Source organism: Mastigoproctus giganteus, chromosome 4 (assembly GCF_048544385.1).
Source record: "Mastigoproctus giganteus isolate SK-2022 chromosome 4, ASM4854438v1, whole genome shotgun sequence".
NCBI classification, from domain to species: Eukaryota; Metazoa; Arthropoda; class Arachnida; order Uropygi; family Thelyphonidae; genus Mastigoproctus; species Mastigoproctus giganteus.
Window position 1 is genome coordinate 1526447 of NC_143578.1, and position 25650 is coordinate 1552096.

Below are 25650 nucleotides of genomic sequence, written 5' to 3' on the forward strand. Positions count from 1 at the left end.
ATTTATGGTACTCAGGCAAGTTCTGTAAATAAACAGTTTACCAATTTTTTTGAAATTCAAGAAACTGAAGTTTTAAACTATCTTACATGTTTTTGATACCATGGGGAAAAATATTTAAAATACACTTACCTTTTCAAGGTCATAGAATTTGGAGAGGCTATATGTAAAATCTATACTCTTTGTAGCTTTTATAAGTAGAACATCTCTCTGTAACTTCTGACTAATTGAATAATTATATCCTATAAGAAGCCTCCTGTAATAAGCATCTACAGCATTCTTTATATCATTTCTGTTCAAATCTGGTTTATGTTCAAGTAGTGTGTCTGCTGTTAGCCTTAATCTTGCTTCATAGGTCTTTTGGAGAAGTAACTTTTCTCTCATCTAATTAACATAACATTGCATAAAAAGTTAATAAAATGCTTAAGTATTTTACTTAAAAAAGCAAATTAAGTAAAATTGAGCATTACAGCTCTGGTTCATACTATCTATTTAAAAAAGCAAAATATATTGACAAACAAATATTCAATTTTTTAAAATTATCACTAAATATCTGAGAGAATAAAACTAGGAAGGTTGTCTCCTTTTGCCACAGACAGGAATTTTCTAGTATGGATTCCTGGTGTATTTGTTATTTTTCAACATTTTTATTAGTTTCTTATGATTTTATTCGAAGCTACTTTTAGACAATACATAAAATGCATAAAAAAATTCTGTATTCCATCATGTTGAGTTAATTTCTATGCTTATTATTCTTCAGCATTTGCATTACTTATAAACAGCAATCAGGGGAATGCTATCCATGTGGTGCAATATGTGCGGTGCACAGAAGCAACCAAAGGAATTTATTATCAGACGTACGGTGCTACATTTTTAACAGCACTTTGATATAATATTCTGTGTATTCTTTCTTTTTTTATCAGCTTTAAAAATTTCTCAACACTGCTTTCACTAAAGAATAACTTAAATGATCACAGGAGAGAATGTTTTTATAGGGATGAAATATACTTGAATAGCAGGGGTGCAAGAATATTTGCTAATACAGTGGATTCCAGTTATTTGGGCCACCGGTTAATCGGGGCAGCCGTTTATTTGGGGCAAATCTTAAAAAACAAAAACCAATCGAGAAAATAGCCAGGGTTTACTTCGCTTAATTGGGACAAAATGCCGTTTAATCGGGGCAGGAGACCGCAACACTGGAGATTACCCTACAATTGTTTCCGACCGAACTATGTGGTACGGTCGGATTTCTGTAGGTCACAACCATAAAACAATTAGAAGTCACCTGTTTATTGGGCTTTTCTGTTAGTGAAATCTATCATAAACGGACAGTAAACTCGATCTTATTGAATTTGCGGTAATACCAACAGCTGGAATTCTGTGGATTATTATGGTAAAATGTGTTTACACTTCCATGGAATCTTCAATCATATAAAAAAATAATTTTCAGAATCTTCGCTTCATTCCTATTTTTAAAGCTTCCTAATTTGTTACTCCGTTCTCACTTGCAATTTGTGTGTGCCGTGTCCTTTGTTATTGATTGCTTATCTTTTTACTGTTTTAAATTTCAGCCCCCACCAACAAATGTCAGTGAACAGAAATGTCAACTAGTTTAGTTAGTATGTACACATTATTACAGTACGTATTAATTCTTCTAATTATCACATATATTCTTCCGATTTTCACGTATCATTTAATTTTTTAATTGGTAAGGTAATAAAGAGTAAATTTGTGCTTAATATATCTTTACTTTTATAGCATGTGGATAATATTCCTCCTATTTTCGCTAATTAGAATCGCTGTTTAATAGAATTAAAATTCAATTCACAAACGTGATTGCAATGACCGGCACTTACTGCACATCGTATAGTGAACGGTACTTTACTGTGGTGAATTCGTCGTAACGTGATTTGATTGTACAGTGAACCAACTGTAAAAGGGGGGGGTGCACATTGTATTTTTAACTATTTACGTGAAACTTCGGATAATTGGGGCAGCCGCTTAATCGGGCCAAAATGCACTAGTCCTGATGTGTCCCAAATAACCGGAATCGACTATACTATCAAGGCAGAAACAGATGAGTGGGAAAACTGCTAGGGGTGGGGATACACAAACTAAAAATTTTGACTAGAGCAGAAGGCAGAGGTAAAAGTGATTCTTGCAGTGCTATTATTGGTACATGCAGCAGCTGGGAATGGATGGTTAGAATTAGTAGAGGCATATGATGCAAGAAAGCAAGCTTATACAGCATCAGCCAAAAAAAACACCTTCTCATTTCATCCATCCAATTCGCTCCAAAAGTTTGCCCACTTCTTCCTTGAATTTGTTTAAGCTGTCAACTTCTGCAACAGATGAAAGTTTTTTCCAGCAATCAACCACCCCCTGGCCAAAGGAAAATTTCCACACATCTATTCTACAACTGTCTTTCCTCAATTTAAATTTATGTCCCCTCGGGTAGCTAATCTGGGCAAGAGGAAGAATCCCATCAGCATTATGCTTGCTCAAACTATTCACAGAAGATTTATGGAAGAAGACAGAGAGTGGTCATCAATGGACACTGCTCTTCATGGACTAATGTTATTAGTGGAGTTTCCCAGGGTTCATTGCTGGAACCATTGTTATTTTGAATATTTATCAATGATATTGATAAAGGTACATCAGGCTTAACATCTAAGTTTGCAGATGATACAAAGGTTGGCAGAGTGGTTAACTATGGTCATCAGGGTGAACTACTGCAACAAGATTTAAGAAAATTGGGTCAATGGACAGAGAAATGGCAAATGAAGATTAACATTAAAAATGCAAGGTACTGTTGATTGTGTTAGGATTTAATGGTGCATGGACTACGTTGGTCATAATGCTATTTATTTATTTTTTTTTAGGAGCATTAGCAACTAAGGCCACATTGCTCCGGGGATATGTGGTGGTCATTCCCTGACCTTTCCGCATCCTTTGTATTTGGTGGCTCATGGGCTCGAACCCTGGTCTAATCAAGAAGCATGTGCTATGCACTGCTGCTCCTGCATACCTGGCTACGGAGTGGTCATAATGCACCAGTTCATATGGTATGATGTGTTTCATAGGTGCTTACTTTGAATTTCTGTTGCTCCTTTTATTCTGATTCATACTTCATTCGGTTAGTCTGTTGCTTGTGCTTACTTCCTTATAAGAAATGGTATAAATTAATATTTTTAAGGAAAGTGAAAACATCTGTAAGGTCATCTCTATCATTCAAGCGATCTGCTAGAGTAATGGTGTGATGTGTCCTATAAACATTTTTGAAGGTTTGTTTGCGTTCATTTGCATATTTAGGACAGTCTATTAATATATGCTTTACTGTCGGGATACTATCACAAGTCTGGCATCGTGGTGGTTCTTCTGCTAGTAATAAGAAAGATGGATATAAGATGGGTATGCCCAATTCTTAGTCTGGCCAGTACTGTTTCTTCTTTTCTTGACTTTCGTGTGCTAGAAACCCAGTTTTCAATTTTCTGCTTCATTTGGTACAGTTTGTTTTCAGTTTGTAGATTGCAAGTTTGTTGCCACTGCATCAGGCAAGTATGCCATATCACGGGCTTGTAATCGAAATAAAGGACTGAGAATTCTCTTCTCCTGTCTGCAGTACGGCTTCTTTTGCTGATCTGTCCGCCGCTTCATTTCCAGCAATCTCTGTATGTCCTGGGATCCAACAAAAATGTATCTCCTGTTCATTTATAGCGCAGTCAGTCAGTATCTGTTGTATGTGCTAGAGGATTGGGTGTTTGGGTGTACCTCTGCTATGCATGGCTTGTAATGAACATAAGGAATCTGTGTATATTACACTTCTTTTGTAATGCATATTTTGTACATGAGTTAAGGCTATTTTTTGTGCATACAATTTTGCTGTGTATACACTACACTCTTTCAGTAGTTGTTATGTTAATGTAATATTTGGGAAAACAGCTGCTGCTCCCACTAAAGTGTTTGTTTTTGAGCTATCTATGTATATTGGAATATAGTCAGAAAATTAACCCCGAGGGCTCACATCAGGTGAGTATGGGCTTGGCACACCCAGGGTCCTGAGCTGGATATCATCATTCTTCTCTTTCTTGGTGATCCCCCTTCTACTTTTGATGCTCTCTCTCTCTCTCAGGGTAACTCGGGAACTTTTTTTTTTTCCTGGTGCAGCATAAGCCTCAGGCTGCCTTGCATCATATGGCTATTAATAATAATAATAATAATAATAATTATTGAAGTGTGTGCTGCATGTAACTGTTGAAAGATTGTTGCAGGTATTGCATTTTTATTCCATTTCTGAAAGGAGAAATCACATACTAGGATATGTGAATCCCATGGTGAAGGGGTGTAAACTGGCAAGTGAGCTATCCTGTCAATATTAAGGTTAGGTACTGCTAAAAATTCTTGCATTCTGATCCACAGGGGTCGTTGTGGATTTGCTTGTTGACAGTTCTGATAAATATTTCTGCAATGTGGATCAAAGAGAGTCTCCCAAGTGGGATGTCAGGGCATAGATTTCATTTTAAATGCATAATCCAATGCCAGTTGTTGTTGCCTAAGTGTTAGGGATGGTTCATTTGTTTTTGCATAGAGACTGTATATGGGAGAGGTGCGATAGGTACTAGTGGCTATACGCAGTGCAATGTGGTGAACTGGATCCAGCCATTTCAGAGCTGTTTTCCGTGCTGAATTGTACACTGGGCTCTGAAGTCCAACTTTGATCTAATTAATGCTTTGTATAGGTTTAATAAGGAATATCTGTCTGCTCCCCATGCCGTTGATGAGAGGATTTCAAGTATGTTAAGATGTTTTATACAGCTTTTTTGTAGTTGCCGGATATGTTTCACAAATGTGAGTTTCTTATCTAAGATTAGACCAAGAAATTTTGCTTTCAGCTGCGTTGGTATATTCTGGCCCTCTAGTTTTAATTCGGGATCAGGATGGAGATTTCTTTTGAGGCAGAAATGTACACATATTGCTTGTTGTGTTGACAGTCTGAATCCGTTATCTAGTGCCCACTTACTTATATTGCTGATTGTGCATTGTAACTGCCTCTCGATTGTTCTCATGTTCTGGGACTGACTAGAGATACTAAAGTTGTCGACCTAAAGTGCATGTGACACTGAAGGAGGGAGTTGGTTTGTGACTGAATTAATCTTTATGGCAAACAAAGTGGCACTTAAGACTGAGCCCGGTGGGACGCCGCCTTCTTGTTGGTAGATTTTGGAGAAAGATGTTTACATTTTGACTTGGAAGGTTCTGTTCATAAGGAAATTTTGGATAAACATAGGAAGACTGCCTCTGAGTCCAGCATGGTGCATGTCTCGTAGGATCCCATATCTCCATGTGGTATCATATGCTCTTTCAATGTCAAAAATATGGTTACCATATGTTGTGATTTTACAAATGTATTTCTGATGTTGGCTTCTATCCTAACCAGATGGTCTAGTGTAGATCTGTGATGTCTAAAACCACATTGCATGTTTGTGTAGATGTTATTTTCCTCTAAATACCATACCAATCTCTTATCATTTTTTTCAGTAATTTTCCTAGACAACTGGTGAGAGCTATTGGTTGATAGTTGCATGGATTTGTTAGGTCTTTGTCAGGTTTAGGGAAGGCTAGTATATTGCATGGTGCAAAGTGCTTGGAAATACATTTTCTTGGAATATTCTGTTATACAGTTTCAATAGATTTTCTAATTCAGTCTTGTTTAGGTGCTTGATCATATCGTAATATATATTGTCTGGTCCAACTGCACTCAGTCTGGCTAGGGACAAAACTTCACACAGTTAATTTATTGTAAATGGTTGATTGCAGGACTCTTTCCCTTTGATTTAAAATTGATCTTATCTTTTTCTGCTTTTTCTTTTTTTATCAGAAATTCTGAAGGGGTAGAGATTTTTGCTGATGCTTTTGCAAAGGTTTCACCTAATGTATTTACTATAATGGTAGGGTCAGTCAGACTAATTCCATTGCAGACTAGTATTGGTGATGGCTTATTTCTATATTTACCTGTCATTTTTCTTATTTTATTCCAGACTACGTGAGCATTTGTTGACTTGTTTATTATAGATGTGAATTGGATCCATGCTTTTTCTTCGACTCTGTTTCCTAGTGAATCGTGCTATAGCTTGCATTCTTTTGTACTGAATCAGATTCTCTGTAGTTGGGTATCTAGGAATTGAATCCATGTTCTATTTTGTTGTTTACTTGTTTCTGTACAATCAGCATTCCACCACATCTTCGGGCGATTTTGGAAACGTGATGAAATCTTCAGGATTGTGACTTGCCTGCATTTTGTAAGATTTCTGTGACATATGCTAGTGCAACATCTAATGTTTCTTTCTCAATGATATTGGTGTTGAAAACTGCTTTCCTCCTAAACTCTTCCCAATTAGCTTTATCTATTTTCCAGCTGGGAGCCCTGCTTGTATGATGTGGATAGTCACCCACTAGTGTAGAAATCACTGGGTAATGATCACTACCAAGAGGGTCCTCAAATATTTCCCAATTAAATTTTGTGTAAAGTGTAGGCATACATATGGTGATGTCTATTGCTGTAGTGGTGCGAGTTTGAAAGTGGAAGTAAGTGTGATTGCCCCTGTTGAGAAGCAAGAGAGAGGTTGTGGTTATCCAGTAGTTGTTCAATGATTCTTCCTCTTCTATTGTAGTCTGAACATCCCCACAGGGGATTGTGACCATTCATATCTCCCATCAAACAGAGAGGGGAAGGTAGTTGTAATAATGCATCTGAAACGTGACATCTTCTCTTAGTGGAACATATACTGAATATATCGTTAATAGGGATCCTACTGCTATACGAATTGCTACCACCTCTAATCGGCTATTTATGTGCACTTTCTGTGTTGGTATTCTGTCATTTACTAAAATAGCAACTCCATGGGTTAAACCTTCAGTTATTCGGTCTCTTCTATGCATTTAATAGTTCCTGATATTGAGAGTATCTTGCTGTTTAAGGTATGTTTCCTGGAGACAGATACAGATTGGTGTGTATTGTGTGATCAGATCATCATCATCAGCCATTATCAATCCACTACAGGATGAAGGCCTCTAATGCAACTTTCCAGTTCCTTCTGTTTTGTGCAATGGCCATCCATTTGGCTACCCACAAACTCATGAATTTCATCTATCCATCTCTGTTGTTGTCTTCCAGGTTTTCTTCTAGCTCCTCTTGGGTACAATTTTGTTATTCTCTTAGTCCATCTGTCATCATGTCTTCCAGCTATGTGTCCTGCCCAAGACCATTTTAGTTCTTTAGTTTTGATAAGAATGTTCTTTACATGTTTTCTGCCTAATCTATGTGTTTCTTTTCTTATCTAAGAGTCTCATTCCCAATATAATTCTTTCTGTTCTTTACTGTGTAGTTCTCAGCTTCTCTTCCATTCTTTTGGTGAGTGCCCACGTTTCACTTCCATAAGTCATGGGGGGGGGGAGTATACATCAGTTCATTATTTTACGTTTCAGACAAATTGGGATATTGCTCCTCAGTATCTGACTATATTTCCTGAATGCTATCCATCCAAAATTTATTCTTCTCTTGACTTCCAGCCATTTATCATTATTACTGCTAGGCATTATTATTGCTGGGCTAGTGGACGAGGCTAGTGGGAGCCAGATGTGTTCAAAGCCGCTAAGTGGATCTTTCTTATTTATTGATTTGAAATTATTGTTTTTCTAAAACTTTTGATTTAAATTTAGTAGTATAGCATTATTTTGTGATTTTATAATTAATCTAGTGTATTTATTCTTTACTCGGCCTTGTAATTGCATAAAGGTATCGGTAAGGGTATCAAATCCACGTGTTACAAGTTGCAACTCCGCTGAACGAGACGTTTTTTAGCCATATTTAGCCGCTTTATTGAATATTTTTTGCATCAAATTATTTTCTATAAGTAGCTTATAGACCTAGTCAGGATCATTAGTTTATTCTGAATTGAAACAGTGAGGTTTGGAAGTTAATTAATATTTAAGTATCCATATATTTACCGTTCGTAACTTGCCGCCTTTGTCATATGATACGTTATATTCTAAACTAGATAGCATTAGTATAGTATAGTATAATATTGTCCATTAATCAGTAAAATCTATTAAACTTGTTAAACTTTGTTGTCAATTAAATTGTACTTTTAACTAAATATATATAACGACTTAGATTACAAACGTAACATAATTAATTAATACATAACTTGATATGGAAGTTATATAAAGGAACCTCATAGATAATTAATACTTGATACTGAAATATATATATACTGTTATAACTGTGTTGGGATACAAGTTTAGGCTGTGGGTTTTTTTTTTTTTTTTTTGGCTGATGCTGCATAAGCTTGCTTTCTTGCATCAAATGCCTCTACTAATGCTAATGCTAATGCTAAAATTAAAATTTTATTGATAGTAAGTCGGAATCATGACTCAGACCAGAGCAGCAAAGCAAAAGACTCAAGCTAATGGGAGTGCTGTGGCTCAGAACAGAACAGAGGGGGGCAGTTGCCCTCTGAATCACAGCCTTTTAAAATGCACTGCTTGCACGATGTTTGTGGAGCAATCAGGTACGGGACATAATATTGCCATGGGGGTTGTCTTTGTGTGTGCACGATACAAGGAGTGTAACGAAATCAGGCAACAACTCAGCGTTGTTGTAGGCCTATATGAGAGCTTGAAGGACAGGGTGGATGCTCTCAAAGGAACTAAACTGAGGTACCCATCAAGCTCTCAGCTGCCCACATCAATGCCAGAGCTTGCACTTCTTCATCACACAACACAGCGGCAACCCCCAAGGTAGAATGCTCTGGTCCCACAGGAACTAGTGGTTGTAGTAGTAGTAGCATGTAATTCAAGAAAGCAAGTGTATGAGCTTATGCAGCATCAGGCAAAATGAAAAAAAAAAAAAAAAAAAAAATCACACCATTCCCTCCAAATGCCTGTCCAGTTCCTCCTTAAATTTATTTAACCTGTCAAATTCCACAATGACAGATGGAAGTTTGTTCAATCAATTAACCACCCGCTGGCAAAAGGCAAATTTCCGCACATCTATTCTACATCTGTCTTTTCGTAATTTGAATTTGTGCCACCTTAGGTTCGTAATCAGAACAAGTGGAAGGATCCCATCAGAATTCAGCGTGCTCAACCCATTCAAGGCCTTATACACCTCAATCAGATCACCGCGCAGGTGCCTAGTGTCCAGCCACTGCAATTTGCAGAACTTAAGCCTCTCCTGGTAAGAGGATCCCTTCATTCCCCTCACCAATCTTGTTGCCCTTCTCTGTACATGCTCAAGTAAATCTACATCCTTCCTAAAATGAGGACTCCAGACCTGTACGCAGTACTCAAGGCGTGGCCTGACCATTGCCTTATAGAGAGGGACAGTCACCTCCTTCCCCCTGCTAGCAAAATTCCTATATATCATTGACAAAACCCCATGACCTGCCCTGGCAGTCTGTCTGCATTGCTCAGAAAACTTCATATCTGACTGCACAATTACTCCCAGGTCTTTTTCATTTTCTACCACCTTAAGTGTAGTACCACACAGTTGGAACGTTTCTCAGGGGTTACTTCTACCCATATGCAGTACTTTGCATTTGTCAAGGTTAAACTTCATTTGCCACTTCTTAGCCCATCTGCCCAAATTATCTAGATCCTGCTGCAGTAGCACAGTGCCATTACTGTCATTAATAACCCTGCCAACCTTTGTATCGTCTGCCAACCTTTGTATCGTCTGCAAACTTCGACACTAAGCCTGATATACCTTCATCGATATCACTGATAAATATACAAAACAACAGAGGACCCAACACCGAACCCTGTGGGACTCCACTAATAACATTAGTCCACGAAGAGCAGCACCCATTGATTACCACCCTCTGTCTTCTCCCACTTAACCATCCTTTTATCCATTGTAACAACTTACCCTTAATACCATTCTGCAACAATTTGTACAATAGTCTTCCATTCACAACAGTGTCAAAAGCTTTCCTGAAATCCAAATATATGATAACAAAATTATTTTTTGCATCCAGTTCCTTTGTAACCACATCATAATATCCTATCAAATTTGTCAGACAAGACTTTCCCTTAACAAACCCATGCTGTGTCTGAATTATTGCTGCAGTCTTGTCTAGATGATCCTGCAATGCATCTTTAACAGTGACTCCATTATTTTACCCAGAGCAGAAGTTAAACTAACTGGTCTGTAATTACTCGTGTCACCCTTCGATCGCCTTTGTGAATTGGGGATACATTTGCACATCTCCAGTCCGTGGGAACCTCCCCTGAGCCCAATGATGCTCTCATAATTATGGCTAAGGGTTTGCTTAGTTGCTTTGCTGCCTCCTTTAATATAACTGGATAGATCCCATCCACCCAGGTGCTTTTCTTATGTTTAACTTCAACAATTTCTTCTCCACTTTGCTTTTAGTTATTACAAAATCATTAAGTATCCTGCTACAATTTGATAACCTTCTGCTATTTTCAAACCTTAATAACTCCTCATGTATGAATATAGATGCAAAATACTCATTCAGTTTGTTTGCTATCCGAGCAGGATCAACAGTCGAACCATCCATGTCAAGTGGACCAATCAGATTCATCCCCTTCCTTTTAGAGTTTATATAAGTAAAGAAATCCCTGCTGTATTTCTTAGCATCTTTTGCCAAGGATTTCTCGTAATCTGCCTTCGCCTGCCTAACCTCCTTTGTGACCTGATTACACACTAGCTTATATCTGCCATAGGCTTCTGAGTCGCTTGATAATTCATATGCATGCTATGCATTTTTCTTCTGTGTTACGAGTCTCATTAGTTCATTAGATAACCATTTAGGCCTAAACCTTGAACAATATTTCTTAATAGGTATGAAACTTTTAGTAGCATCCACGAGTAATTCCTTCAATGCTTCCCACTTAGAATTTACTGTTGGTAACATCATCAGTTGATCCCACTGTACAGAATTTAAAAACTGTCAGAGACCACTGTACTCATCTCACGGAAGCAAAAACCCTTTCCTTTACCTATGATGGTAATTACATCTTTAAGTAAATCCCACATCAGTACACTGTGATCACTGCCACCTAGTGGTTCCTTTATCTGCAAATTCTTAATACATGAATGATCACTGCTGATAACTAGATCAAGAGTATTACTTTCTCTGGTTGCCTCTCGAACATGCTGCTGCAGAAAACAATCATCCAATAAACCCACAAAATTCTAACTAGTGTGTGAGTGACCAACCCACAAGTTCCAGTCAATATATGGGAAGTTAAAATTCCCCATTATAAGACATTCCGATTTACTAGCCCACTATTTCTCTGTACAACTGTTCACTGTACTCATTCGAGTCATTAGGTCTATAACACACTCCTACTCTTATTTTTGCTTTCGCAGTGCTTATGTCACACAAAACTGACTCAACAGTGCACTGTTCATCTATATCAACTGGATGCACTTCCTTTTGATTTTAAGTTTTTCTTAATTAGCAGCATAACACCTCCTCCCTTTCTATCCTGTCTATCCTTTCTGTACACATTGTACTCCCCCAAATTCCAGTTCAGCATTTCTTATATCTGTGTGACACCACGTCTCTGCTATCCCAACAATATCCGCCTTTGATGTCTTGACCAACACTTCAAATTCATCAAATTTATTTACTATACTTCTAACATTGGTATACATGCAAGCATACATGCTCCTACTTCAATTGCTAGTTACCCTAACACATCCCATATACCCACCTATTTCAGGATGACTGCCATCCGTCCTGAAACCCCCAACACCCCACGCTCCAGGTCGCTACTTATTCTAACAGAAGTTTTCCAAGAATCACCTTCACCTCTGCCTATGGCTACTGTTAAACTATTAGTCCTTGTATCCCCCCAAGCTATCAGTTTTCCGACCCACTTAACACTGCCTCGATAGCATCAGCAAATATTCTTGCACCAAATATTCTAGGTGAAACAGGACCAAGGTATGTCTGCCAGGGGCAAAAGGTTGATGATGTTGTAGAGCAGATATTATCTTTTAAGGGCACAAAAGGTGGTATAGTTGTACATGTTAGCACTAATGATATGAAGAGTAGCAGACCGAGAGAATTACGTAACAAGTACAGGTCACTGTTGGAAAAAAGCCATGAATTAGGGTTGACTTTGAAAGTTCTGCAATTCTGCCCAGACACGATAGGAGGGAGTACATGATGAGAGCCTTGTCGATCAATTCTGCTTCTACAGGGATGCGATACACTTAAATAGAAAGGGTGCAAGAATATTTGCTGATGCTATCGAGGCAGTGTTAGGTGGGTCGGAAAACTGCTAGCTTGGGGGGGATACAAAGACTAATATATTAACAGTAGCCACTTGGAGAGGTGAAAGTGATTCTTGCACTGCTTGTATTGGAATGAGCAGAAGCCTGAAAAACAAGATGCAGGATATTTCAGAGACTGCTGGTAGTCACTGCGGTACACGTAAACACATGGGTTGTGTTAGGGTAGCTAAGAAAAAGAACAGGTGCATGTATACTTACATGTACACCAGTGCTAGCAGTTTGGTAAATAAATTTTATGAATTTGAGGTATTGCTCAAGGCATCAAAGGCGGATACTGTTGAGATATCAGAGACGTGGTGTATCACAGATATAAGGAATGCAGAAATGGAATGTGGGGAGTACAACGTCTACAGAAAGGATAGACAGGATAGGAAGGGAGGAGGAGTTATGCTATTAGCTAAGAAACACATAAAATCCAAGGAAGTGAAGCCAGTCGACATCGCTGGACAGTGCGGTGTTGAGTCAGTTTGGTGTGACATAAGCATTGGGACATCAAAATTGCAAGTAGGAGTGTGCTATAGGCCTAATGACGCTGATGAGTATAATAAGAAACTATACAGGGAAATAGTGTGTTCCAGTACATCAGAGAGTCTTATAATGGGGGATTTTAATTTCCCAGATATTGACTGGAATTTGTGGGTTGGTCACTCACACACTAGCAAGGCTTTTGTGGATTTATTGGATGATTGTTTTCTACATCAGCATGTACAGGAGGCAACTAGAGGGAGTAATACTCTTGATTAGATTATCATAGTGATTCTTCATGTATTAAGAATCTGCAGATAAAGGAACCACTAGGTGGCAATGATCACAGTGCTGAAGTGGGATTTACTCAAAGAGGTAAGTACCACTTCAGCACTGTGATCACTGCCGCCTAGAGGTTCCTTTATCGAAAGCTTCCAAAATAAGTTCTTTTGCTTCCAACTGATGATGTTACCAACAGCAAATGCAAAATGGGAAGCATTCAAAGAACTTATTTTGGAAGCTACTAGGCTTGTTATTGTTATTTGGTTTTTAGGAGCATTAGCAACTAAGGCCATATTGCTCCGGGATATGCGGTGGTCATTCCTTGACCTTTCCGCATACTCCGTATTTGGTGGTGACGGGCTCGAACCCCGGTCTAATCAAGAAGCATGTGCTACGCACTGCTGCTCCTTCCCACCTGGCTACGGAGGCGCCCGCTACTAGGCTTTACATACCAACTAAGAAATATTGTTCAAGGTTTAGGCCTAAATGGATGTCAGATGAACTAATGAGACATATGACAGAGAAGAAAAATGCATGGGATACATATAAATTAACATGTGACGCAGAAGTATTATAGATACAAGTTGATCTGTAACCAAGTTACAAAGGAGGTTAGGCAGGCAAACGGAGATCACGAGAAATCCTTGGCAAGGGATGCAAAGAAAAACAGCAAAGAATTCTTTACTTATGTAAACTCTAGAAGGAAGGGAATGAATCAGATTGGTCCACTTGATATCGATGAGTCAACTGTTGATGATTCTGCTCAGGTAGCCAACAAACTAGATGAATATTTTGCATTGACATTCACACATGAAGGGTTATTCAGCGAGGGGAATGCCAGAGGTGTATTCAACTCTGGCAGTAAGCTAGAGAATCTTGTAATAACTGAGAGCAAAGTTGAGAAGAAATTGTTGAAGATAAACACAAGAAAGGCACCCGGGGTGGATGGGATCTATCCAGTTATATTAAAGGGGGCAGCAAAGGAAGTAAGCAAACCCTTGGCCATAATTATGAGAGCTTCCTTGGACTCAGGGAAGGTATCCACAGACTGCAGATGTGCAAATGTGACCTCAATTCACAAAGAGGATCAAAGGCTGACACAAGTAATTATAGACCTGTGAGTTTAACTTCTGTTCCAGGAAAATTAATGGAGGCACTGGTTAAAGAATCACTGCAGGATCATCTAGACAAGACTTCAGTTATAGCTCAGACACAGCATGGTTTTGTTAAGGGGAAGTCTTGCCTGACCAATTTGATTGGATACTATGATGCAGTCACAAAAGAACTGGATACAGGGAATAACTTTGATATTATATACTTGGATCTAAGAAAGGCTTTTGATACTGTTGCACGTGGAAGACTGCTGCACAAATTGGAGCAGTGTGGCACTGGAGGCAAATTGGTGCTATGGATAAGGGGGTGGTTGAGGGGGAGAAGAGAGAAAGTGGTAATAAATGAACACTGCTCATCGTGAACTAATGTTATTAGCAGAGTCCCTCAGGGTTCAGTGTTGGGTCCATTATTGTTTTCTGTATTTATAAATGATATTGATGATGGTATATCAAGCTTAATGTCCAAGTTTGCAGACGATACGAAGGTTGGCAGGGTTGTCAAGGACACTACTGACACTATGCTGGAAAGGTTGAGCAGATGGGCTGAGAGGTAGCAAATGAAGTTTAACATTGACAAATGTAAAGTATTACATATGGGAAAACGCAACCCCAGAGCAATGTATCAACTCTGTGATACTACAATGACAGTGGTAGAGAATGAAAAGGACCTGGGAGTAATTGTGCAGGCAGATATGAAGTTCTCTGAGCAGTGCAGACGAGCTGCAAGAGTAGCTCATGGTGTATTGTCAATGATATACGGGAAGATTTCTAACAGGGATAAGGTGGTGATTATTCCCTTGTATATGGCAAATGTCAGGCTACACCTTGAGTACTGTATACAGGTCTGGAGGTCTCATTTCAAGAAGGATGTAGAGCTGCTAGACGTGTACAGAGAAGGGCAACAAGATTAGTGATTGGAACAAAGGGGTACTCTTACGAAGGAAGGCTTAAATTTTTAAAATTACAGTGTCTGGAGACTAGGCACCAGCGAGGTGATCTGACAGAAGTGTATAAACCGTTGAATGGATTGAGCATGCTCAATGCTGATGGGATTCTTCCTCTTGCTCAGAATAATCATCTGAGAGGGCATAAATTCAAATTGAGGAAAGACAGATGTAGAATAGATGTGCGGAAATTTGCCTTTAGCCAGCAGGTAGTTGGTTGGTGGAACAGACTTCCATCCTTTGTCATGGAAGTTGATAGCATAAATAAATTTAAGGCTCAGCTAGTCGGGTATTTCGAAAGAATGGAGGGGTGAAGTGGAAGTGGGTTTTTTTTGTTGATGCTGCATAAGCTTGCTTTCTTGCATCATATGCCTCTCCTAATGTAAATGCTAATTACAGCTGATGACGTTTCCCAGATAAGTATATGACTCCACCTTTTCAATTACTTCTCCTTCTATCATTATATCCCTCTCTATGGCATATTTGTTCATCATTACTTTTGTTTTAGCCATATTCATCTTTAATCCAAAATCCTTACTAACTCTGCATAACTGAGTAAGACGTTCCTCTAATTCTTTGGGATCATGGCTTATGCCCACAATTTTCACATACTGGAAATCGTAAATGGTTTAGGTACTCTCCATTCACATTGACTACTTTCTGTGACCAGTCTAATCTTCTGAGAGCTTCCTCAAGGGCAGCAGTGAACAACTTTGGAGATATTGTGTCTCCTTGTCGAACTCCTCCCTGTGATCAGATACTGGACATCATCAAAATTAGTTCATAATCCTCGAAAGTTCCACTGAATAATTTGGCACCTCTGTAGCCAGGTGGGCAGGAGCAGCAGTGCGTAGCACATGTTTCTTGATTAGATCAGCATTTGAGCCCATGCACACCAAATACAGAGGATGCAGAAAGGTCAGGGAATGACCACCACATATCCCCGGAGCAATATGGCCTTAGTTGCTAATGCTCCTAAAAACCAAATAACAAACAAACAAAAAATTGGCTTTAGGACAGGATTCTCAACTATGGATCACCTTCACGTAATATCACAGCTAATGGAGAAGGCAAATGAATATAAAACACCATTATGCCTGGCATTTGTGGATTATGAAAAGGCATTTGACTTGATACAGCATAAGGCAATGTTTCGGGCACTGGAAAGACAAGGCATAGATACCCCATATATTATGATTTTGAAGGAAATATATGAGAGTGCTACCTCCTTTATTAGACTAGACAAAGACAGTAGGAAATTTAAAATTGAGAAAGGAGTTCGACAAGGAGACACAATATCTCCGAAGCTGTTTACTGATGCCCTTCAAAAGTTTAGACTGGTCGCAAAAAGGAGTCAATGTGAACGGAGAGTACCTAAACCATTTACGATTTTCAGATGACATTGTGGTCATAAGCCACGATCCCAAAGAATTAGAGGAAAATCTTAATCAGTTATGCACAGCTAGTAAGGATTTTGGACTAAAGATGAATATAGCTAAAACAAAAGTAATGATGAACAAGCATGCCACAGAAAGGAAAATAATCATTGAAGGAGCAGTAATTGAAAAGGTGGAGTCATATACTTATCTGGGACAAGTTATTAGCTGTAATAATGAAAAATGGCTGGAAGTCAAGAGAAGAATAAATTTTGGATGGATAGCATTCAGGAAATATAGTCACATACTGAAGAGCAATATCCCAGTTTGTCTGAAACATAAAATAATGAACCAATGTATACTCCCCACCATAACTTATGGAAGTGAAACTTGGGCACTCACCAAAAGAATGGAAGAGAAGCTGAGAACTACACAGCGAAGAATGGAACAAATTATATTGAGAATCAGACTGTTAGATAAGAAGAGAAACACATGGATTAGGCAGCAAACTCAAGTAAAGGACATTCTTATTAAAACTAAAGAACTAAAATGGTCTTGGGCAGGACACATAGCTAGACGACCTGACAGATGGACTAGGAAAATAACAGAAAATAATGGTACCCAAGAGAAGCTAGAAGAAAACCTGGAAGACAAAGGTATAGATGGATAGATGAAATTCATGAGTTTGTAGGTAGTAAATGGATGGCCATTGCTCAAAACAGAAGGAACTGGAAAGTTGCTGGAGAGGCCTTCATCCTGCAGTAGATTTAAAATGGCTGATGATGATGAAGATAATGAGTCTTCGATCTGATGTCCTTTGGATCCACATTTGACATATGTCAGTGTATTTCTACATGCAATCTGCGAGTGTCCATATTTTTCACATTTGAAACAGCACAACTGATTTGGGATATATGTTTTTACCTGGCAGTTCAAATATCCTGATATTACAGTTGTTGGGACTTTTGGCGTATTAAACGTCAGAATTAGCGCTTTTGTTGGCATTGAATAGAAATCCATCTTACATTCGTCATTCCTTGATTTTGGAGTTTGTTGCCGATTTCCATGTAAGAGACTTCTAGCTGATTTCCAGTAACATCTAAGAGATCCCATTTGGAGATTACATCCCCACAAAGATTTTTTTTTTTTTTTTTTTTTTTAGTTGTTGGTGCATCGACCTCTGTGGCCATAATGCACCTCCAAAGGTTTTTGCAGTACTATGATCCAAGCCCGAGGCGGGATTCGAACCCGCGACCTTTGGGTTGCCAGGCAGGCACTTTACCCACCCGGCTAGTCCGGTCGGCTCCCCCCCCCATACACACAAAGAATTTAAGGTGTTATGGGAGGGGTGACCACTACTTGTATATCTCTAAAGTTTGATACATTCAGTAACTTTTCTGAATGTCTGGTACTGGACGTTTCAACTAACAAGTATTAGTTGAAATCAAAGTTGGTTGACCGTTTTTAGTGTTCCAGCTAGTCCTTCCAAGATTTTTTGGATAAAAAATGGGAATTTCTTTCCTAATGTCTCCTCTCCAGTGGAGTGAATAATTAGGAATAAGGGGGTTGGTGATGGTTTGGAATGGCCTGTCCTTTGCCTTTTGGCAGTATTTTCTGGTTCTTCAGCAGTTGGGATTTAGTGGGATCTATTCTGAAGTCCTTGGAAATAGCAAAATGTGAGTGTTAAACTCACGTTTTGCTTTTTTAGCTTCCAACTCCTAGGTTTCCGGCCTCACCACAAGGAGGCAAGAGTGGTGCCACCAAGTGACCAAGCAGCGGCTATAAATTAGTAGGGTTGGTGGTTAGTTTGATAATAAAAAAAGAAAGGTGACTTTCCTTTCTGATAGTTTGCTAGATCCTTTTAGCAAAACCTACTTATTAAGTACTGAAAAATAAAGATCACTATAAATGTAATAAATTAAATATAATTGAGAAGCATACTATATAATCACTTTAAATCACTTGATCACTTGGAAAACACTTGGCACCTGGGACCTCAAGGTACTGCATATGGGTAGCAGTAAGTAACCCCAGAGTAAGTTATCAATCATGTGGTACTACACTTAGGGTAGTGTGGAATGAAAGAGACCTAGGGGTAATTGTGTAGTCCAACATTAAGTTCTCTGAGCATTGCATACATGCTTCCAGGACAGCTCATGGGACTTTGTCACAGAAATTAATACACAGAAACTTTGCTGGCAGCAAAAGGACTTAATTATCTCTTTGCATAAGGCCATGGTTAGGTCACATCTCAAGTACTGTATACAGATCTGGAGGCCTTACTTTAGGAAGGATATAGAAGGAACGGGTGTAGAGAAGGGCAACAAGGTTAGTAAAAGGAATATAATGGCACACTTACCTAGGAAAGGCTTCAGTTTTGCAAATTGCAGCATCTCATCTCAAGACTAGGTACCTGTGAAGAGATATGATTGAAGTGTTTAAAGCCTTGAATGGATTGAGTAAGTTGAATGTTAATGGCATTCTTCCACTTGCTGAGACTACACACATAAGGTGCATAAATTCAAGTTGAGGAAGGACGGTTGCAGGATATATGTGCGGAAGTTTGCCTTCCACCAGTGGGTGGTTGGTTGTTCGAACAGACTTCCAACTGTTTTTGTCGAAGTGGAGAGGGTATGGATGGATGAATTGTTTTTTTTTTTTTTTTTGGCTGATGCTATATAAGTTTGCTTTCTTGCATTATTTGCCATTACTACTACTCTCTCTCAGTCACATGCATTTGCTTTGCTACACGATTTCTTTCTCCTACAGTTTTTGAAATAATAGATATATTTAACACCACAGAAGAGCTGTAGCTTATAACATGCACACATGCTTGCATGTTCATTACATGATACTTTAATTATTTTTTATTTATTCTAGACAAGAAAAATAAATGTGCATTTCCAAGTACAAACTACGAATGTGTTGGGAGAAATTGTAAAGGCCAATTAGCTAAATCAGTTGAAAAAACAAAATGAAATATAAAAATATTACTTCCCTTAAGTAATCTAATTGCTTGGAAAGTGTAAAAATAAGAATTAGAAACCGAAAATATAAGGGTGAAACAGGAAATGTATATCTAGTCAGTTTTTACTCAGATAAACTAGATAACCCAACCCTTTAGAGGGACCCCAAGAAAGAAAAAGAGTTAAGCATAAGGAAAAGTGACAGCTATGTGGGGAGGGAATGTAGAAAGAAGGAAACCTTTAAAAAATAAATAATAAAAATTAACATAAAAAATTAAAATTAAGAAAAGAAACCCTTATAATTCTTAATCTATTTCATTCTATTTATCTCTTTCATTTGAATGGTATATTTCATTTCTATTTTCCCCTTCGTTCCTTTCTTCTGAAAGACCTTATGCTGGCTATACAATCTGACATGAGCCCAACATCTCTACATCATAACTCTGACCAAGGACAGTCAGACACCAAATGGTTTTCCTCCAGTAAGTAAGTTTCCTCCAGGCATACTAGTTTTGCACAAATATTTCCTTAGTTTCTATCCTAAGTTTACGATGCCTGTCTTCATCATAAATTTTTACTTACCTCCTCCAGTAAGTATCTGTTCTGACAATAACTTGCCCTCAATGCCACATTGCTCTAATTTGTATAAATTGGAGCAAGGTAGCATAGTATCATTCTAATGTTGTGCAGAGATGGACAAGAATTAGAAAAACTAACCATACTTTTTTACAACTTATATGAATATAGATTCAGAATTATTTCTTTATCTCTCTCTGCAATTCTTTAACATAGCTTTTTAACAAGTGTTTAGTTGTGCTAGTTCTGTACTGCATTAATTGTTTAGTATTAGTAGTGGCAAATGATACAAAGAAACAAGCTTATAAATATATATATACACAACATCAGCAGAAAAAAAAATGCCCACTTCATCTGTCAATCTTCTCTAATTTAAAATGACCAAGTCTAAGATAAGATATGCTTACAGCAAGCATTCATTTAAATAAAAATTATACTTCAAATTTCACATATCTTTGGAGTTTCCACCTCATTTGCTTGAAAGGTGGTCACAGTATGAAGGCATACTAGTTTTGCACAAACATTTCCTTAGTTTCTATCTTAGTTTACGATGCCTGTCTTCATTATAAATTTTTACATATAGACAAAAATGTGTACTATAGGTGATTAAATAGTATAAAATGATTAATATATTTTACCTGCTGTACATCAATTGGAATAAGCTGGAGAAGTATAACACACATTGCTTCTGCTTCACCTTCTTCTGTATGGGAAGCTGCTGAAAATTTTGCTCCTATTTTACGAGCATATGAAGAAGAAAAAGCATGAGAACCATCCAAGAAAACTAAGTTCTGAATTTCAGATGAAGCTAGTTTTTGCTGCAACTGCAAGGCCATCTCAAGTGCTATTCCAGCACCATATGAATATCCTACCACATTAACTGGGCTGTTTGGACAAATATTTCGTATTTGCTGCAAGGAACAACAGAAAGTAAGGGAATGAAAGAAACTTGTTTTAGAAGAAATATTTCTAAACCTATACGAAAAATATAATTTCTTTTAAATATGAAATATGACAGATTATATAAATTTGGCAATTACTGAAATGTGAAACATTTAAAATGGTAATTTCTTTTTAACAAATTTTAAATTTATCCAGCTTAAAATTTTAAGAGTGGAAAATCAGATTCTCAAATAATTTGAGAAGGATAACAGAGAAACACTTTCTGAGTATAAGGAAACATTTCAAGGTGCCAGAAGGTGTTTTTTTTTTTTTTAATTCAGCATATTCATATATGATAAAATCAGAAAACTAATAATTATCAAAATATAAAATAATACTGTTATTATTAGAATATTTAATATATTGGAATATTAGAATCTAATCAATAACATCACTCAATATGTTATTATTAGAATAACTTTTGTTTGTAAGACAAAGTTTGTAAAAGGATTTCACTGAACCCATGAATTTATATTTACAGAAAAGTTTTCTGAAGACTATGTTCAGATATAGCAATCATTTTACTGCAACAGTAATAAGGATTACTACTTTGCTAATGGCTATCGGCTGCAATTGGCTGCGTGAAATAGCTTATGTTAGCACTCACTAGCTTTCATTAATCATGATTAACGGAATTAAAAACAAAAATTAATGCTTCTACCATAAATTCTTGGGGGGGGGGGGGGGGTACATTTATAACATTTTTAAAATCTTACCAAAAAGGTTCAATCATTAACATCAGGTAAAAATAGCAAACTCTACATGAAAATTAATATCTGGGATGCCAAGTTTTATTCCTAATGCCATATTATCAATAAAACTAGTAGAAAAAGGGCTGCCTATCACTCCTGTTCCAGGACTGGTAGTTAGAACAGGAGCAACAACAATATGGTACACTTCGCCAAGAACCAATACTTTTACTGATCATTTTTTAATGGAGCAATGTGCTCCATTAAATCAATTTGCATACATTTTAATATTAAACAAAAATAACAATAAAAATTGAATGGCTGAAGTTTGTGCTGTCACTTTCTATGTACTGTTAACAAATTAACCATTCCCTGTACATGAGTGTTTTAATAAAACTGCTATGTACAGAGAATTTAGCAAAATGGCACTAAGTTAAATTTTTGTATTTCTGATTTGTAGTTAAAAGAAAACAAAATGCTTATTTGGCAGCATAATGTATCATGAAACTAAAAAATTACATTAACTGCAGTTTGTCATACCTTCATCATACTATTGTGGAAGCTTACTGAGCAGATATGCCGACAACCCAAAAGCTGTTTGCACAAGTGCATAGGCACATCTTTGCGCAGTTTGAATTCACTTTTAATGGAATCTCATGTGCGTATTTAAATCAATAGATCTTATTTTCATGACTGTATTCTAACAAACTATCGTTTTTTATTTCTAATGTGGAAAATAAAAAATAAATTTTCTTTTTATACTCTGTGATGATCACACAGTCAGAGGAGTTCATAAGATAGAGCGAATACAACAAACAGCACTGTATTCAGCAGTCACAGTCTTGAACCAACCCCGATCACTCAAGGCACATGTAATTATGCACCCTAGTGTCTCACCACTTGGCTACAGCATGACGAGTGGTGAGACACTAAGGTGCATAACCACTCGGCTACAGCATGCCCAGTAGCTTTTGCAAATGGGAATTTTTTCTTCAAACTTCCCATCAAATTTGTCCAAAAATGAGTAACTTAAGCCACTATATCACCAGTTTGGCAATCATTGATCAGGGGAAGGTTTCGAGATTGTTTAAGTATTGGGATTTCTTCATTGCTTTGGAAAGAGTAAAGGATAAATGAAATGGTGAAATAACTGGACAGAAGGAATTTTGTCACAGTTTTCAGGAAATGGATATATAAGAACAAATTTCTAAGCAGAAGGAAAAACACTAATGGAATAAAAAGTTTAAAAAGATGACACAAAACAACATGGTGTGAAGAACAAAGGAAAAAAGAACTTTCTTGGTAACAAATGTTTTCCAAAATTATTCTAATGCCCTGTTGGAAGATCACGGGAGGTAACGAGTGGAGTGCATGGGTTATGTAGGGGTGGTTTACCATGTTCATTGATACAAGCTTTAGAGAGGCAAGTATATTAGATTTATCTTTAGTAAAGAAGAATCTTTATTGCAATGCTTAGAATGATAATTTACATAACAGTAGTTGCAAAAGCCCGTCACGGCACAGTGGCCAGGGTTTTTTTTTTTTTTTTGGTAGTTGTTGGCGCATTGGCTTCTGTGGCCATAATGCACCTCCAAAGGTTTTTTTAGTACTTTGATCCAAGCCTGAGGCAGGATTCGAACCTGCGAACTTTGGGTTTTCAGGCAGGCATTTTACCCACCCGGCTAGCCCTGTCGGCGGCAAGGGGTTAACAATGTACTACAGAGACATTATTGCCTCAAAAGCCAAAATACATAAATAAATAATAGAATGATAAATAAGTGAAAAAAAAGTACAGGAAAATGGAGAAATGACTTTAGTATGCTACATATATAGAACAATAAGTGAGTGTACAACCATTTGCTTCAAAATACATCCTATAAGGATGTACCTTACAAAGAAAGGCTTAAGTTTTGCAAATTACAGTGTCTGGAGACAAGGCACCGGCGAGGTGATCTGCAGGAATTTTTCTAGCAGTAATAAGGAGGTGATTATCCCATTGTATAAGGCAATGGTCAGACCACATCGTGATGTGGAAAATATACAGGTCTGGAGGCCTCATTTTAAGAAGGATGCAGAGCTGTTGGAATCAGTACAGAGAGAGAAGGACAGCAAGATTAGTGAATGGAACAAGTGAATGGAATTAGTGAAGAGAGGGCACTGACTCTTTAAAAATTACAGATGTGAGTTACAGGCTCCAAAAAACCGATAACTGTTTGCCTTTTATTTACATAATTATTATTTTATATTGTACTTAATACGTAGTCTTATAGTTATAGTTATGCTGATTATTTTTATTTTAATTTAGATAAAGAGTTTTTGTGGATTACTGTACTACTTAATATACATAAAACCATTATTTTGTTTGAATCTTGCAGCCATTGCTTTTGTATATAGTGGTAGGGAATTCAAATTTTTAATTGAGGTAACTAGGTAGCTCTAACGTATAATTAGATAGAGTAATACGCTTCACTATTTCTATTAGATAGCATAGTATTGACATTTAATTAATTTAATTTATTGATCTTATTAATTTAAAATAGCATGCCCCAAACTAGAGCAGCAAAGCAACAGGCACAAAGTGGCAGGAGTGCTGTGATTGGGGGGAGAACTCAGGTGGGGGCGATTCTCCAATGCATCACAGCCTAAAAAAATGTGCAACTTGGGAAATGTTTGCCGAACTCTCTGGAACGGAACATGATATTGCTATGGGGAATGCCTTTGTGTGTGCGCGATGTAAGGAGTGTAAGGAAATCAGGCGACAACTCAGACTTGTTATGGGGCTATATGAGAGTTTGAAAGACAGGATGGATGCCCTCAAAGGATTTAAATTGAGCGCCCATCAAGCTCTCAGCTGCCACATCAACGTCAGAGCTTGCACTTCGTCATCACGCAATGCAGCGGCAACCCCCAAGGCAGAATGCGCTGGTCCCACAGGAACTAGTAATTGTTGGTGACTAATATCAGGGAAACGGGGAACATGTTTTGTAAAAAGGAAAGGTGGAACAGGACCAGGGTATGTCTGCCAGGTGCAAAGGTTGATGACGTTGTAGAGCAGATATCATCTTTTAAGGGCAGAAAAGGTGATATAGTTGTACACGTTGGCACTAATGATATTAAGAGAAGAAGACTGGCAGAATTACTTAACCAGTACAGGTCACTGTACTTGTTAAGTAACTCGGCTGTTGAACAAAAGCCGAGAATTAGGGTTGAATTTTAAAGTGTCTGCTATTCTGCCCAGACACGATAGGAAGGAGTATGTGATGAGAGCCTTTTGAATCAATACGGCCCTGGAAAGATTGTGCAAGGCTCAAGGGATAGAATTTTTTTTTCAGCCTGGACTGTACTTGTTAACAGGAGAGACTGCTTCTACAGGGATGGGATACACTTAAATATAAAGGGTGCAAGAATATTTGCTGATGCTATCGAGGCAGCGTCAGGTGGGTCGGAAAACTGATAGTTTGGGGGGATACAAGGACTAATAGATTAACAGTAGCCGTAGGCAGAGGTGAAGGTGATTCTTGCACAACTTCTATTAGAATATGTAGTGACCTGGAGTGAGGGGTGTTGGGGGTTTCAGGGACGGATGGCAGTCATCCTGAAATAGGGGGGTATATTGGATGTGCTAGGGTAACTAGGAATAGGAGCATGTATACCAATGCTAGAAGTATCGTAAATAAATTTGATGAATTTGAAGTGTTGGTCAAGACGTCAAAAGTGGATATTGTTGGGATAGCAGAGACGTGGTGTCACCCAGATATAAGGAATGCAGAACTGGAATTTGGGGAGCACAATGTGTACAGAAAGGATAGACAGGATAGAAAGGGTGGAGGTGTTATGCTGTTAATTAAGAAAAACATAAAATCAAAAGAAGTGCACCCAGTTGATATAGATGAACAGCACACTGTTGAGTCAGTTTGGTGTGACATAAGCACTGAGAAAGCAAAAATAAGAGTAGGAGTGTGTTATAGGC

At 37.8% G+C, this 25650-nt stretch overlaps 1 protein-coding gene across 1 annotated transcript in view; it reads right to left on the reverse strand.

Moving 5' to 3' along the window:
- Nucleotides 1-25650, reverse strand: part of FASN1 (Fatty acid synthase 1) — a 371433-nt gene that overhangs the window by 14962 nt on the left and 330821 nt on the right. The window contains exons 27-28 of the mRNA XM_090372546.1: nucleotides 20688-20960; nucleotides 130-381 (exon numbers count right to left, since the gene is read on the reverse strand). Of these exons, the coding sequence (XP_090228672.1) occupies nucleotides 130-381; nucleotides 20688-20960 (525 nt within the window). The remainder of the gene's footprint in view (nucleotides 1-129; nucleotides 382-20687; nucleotides 20961-25650) is intronic.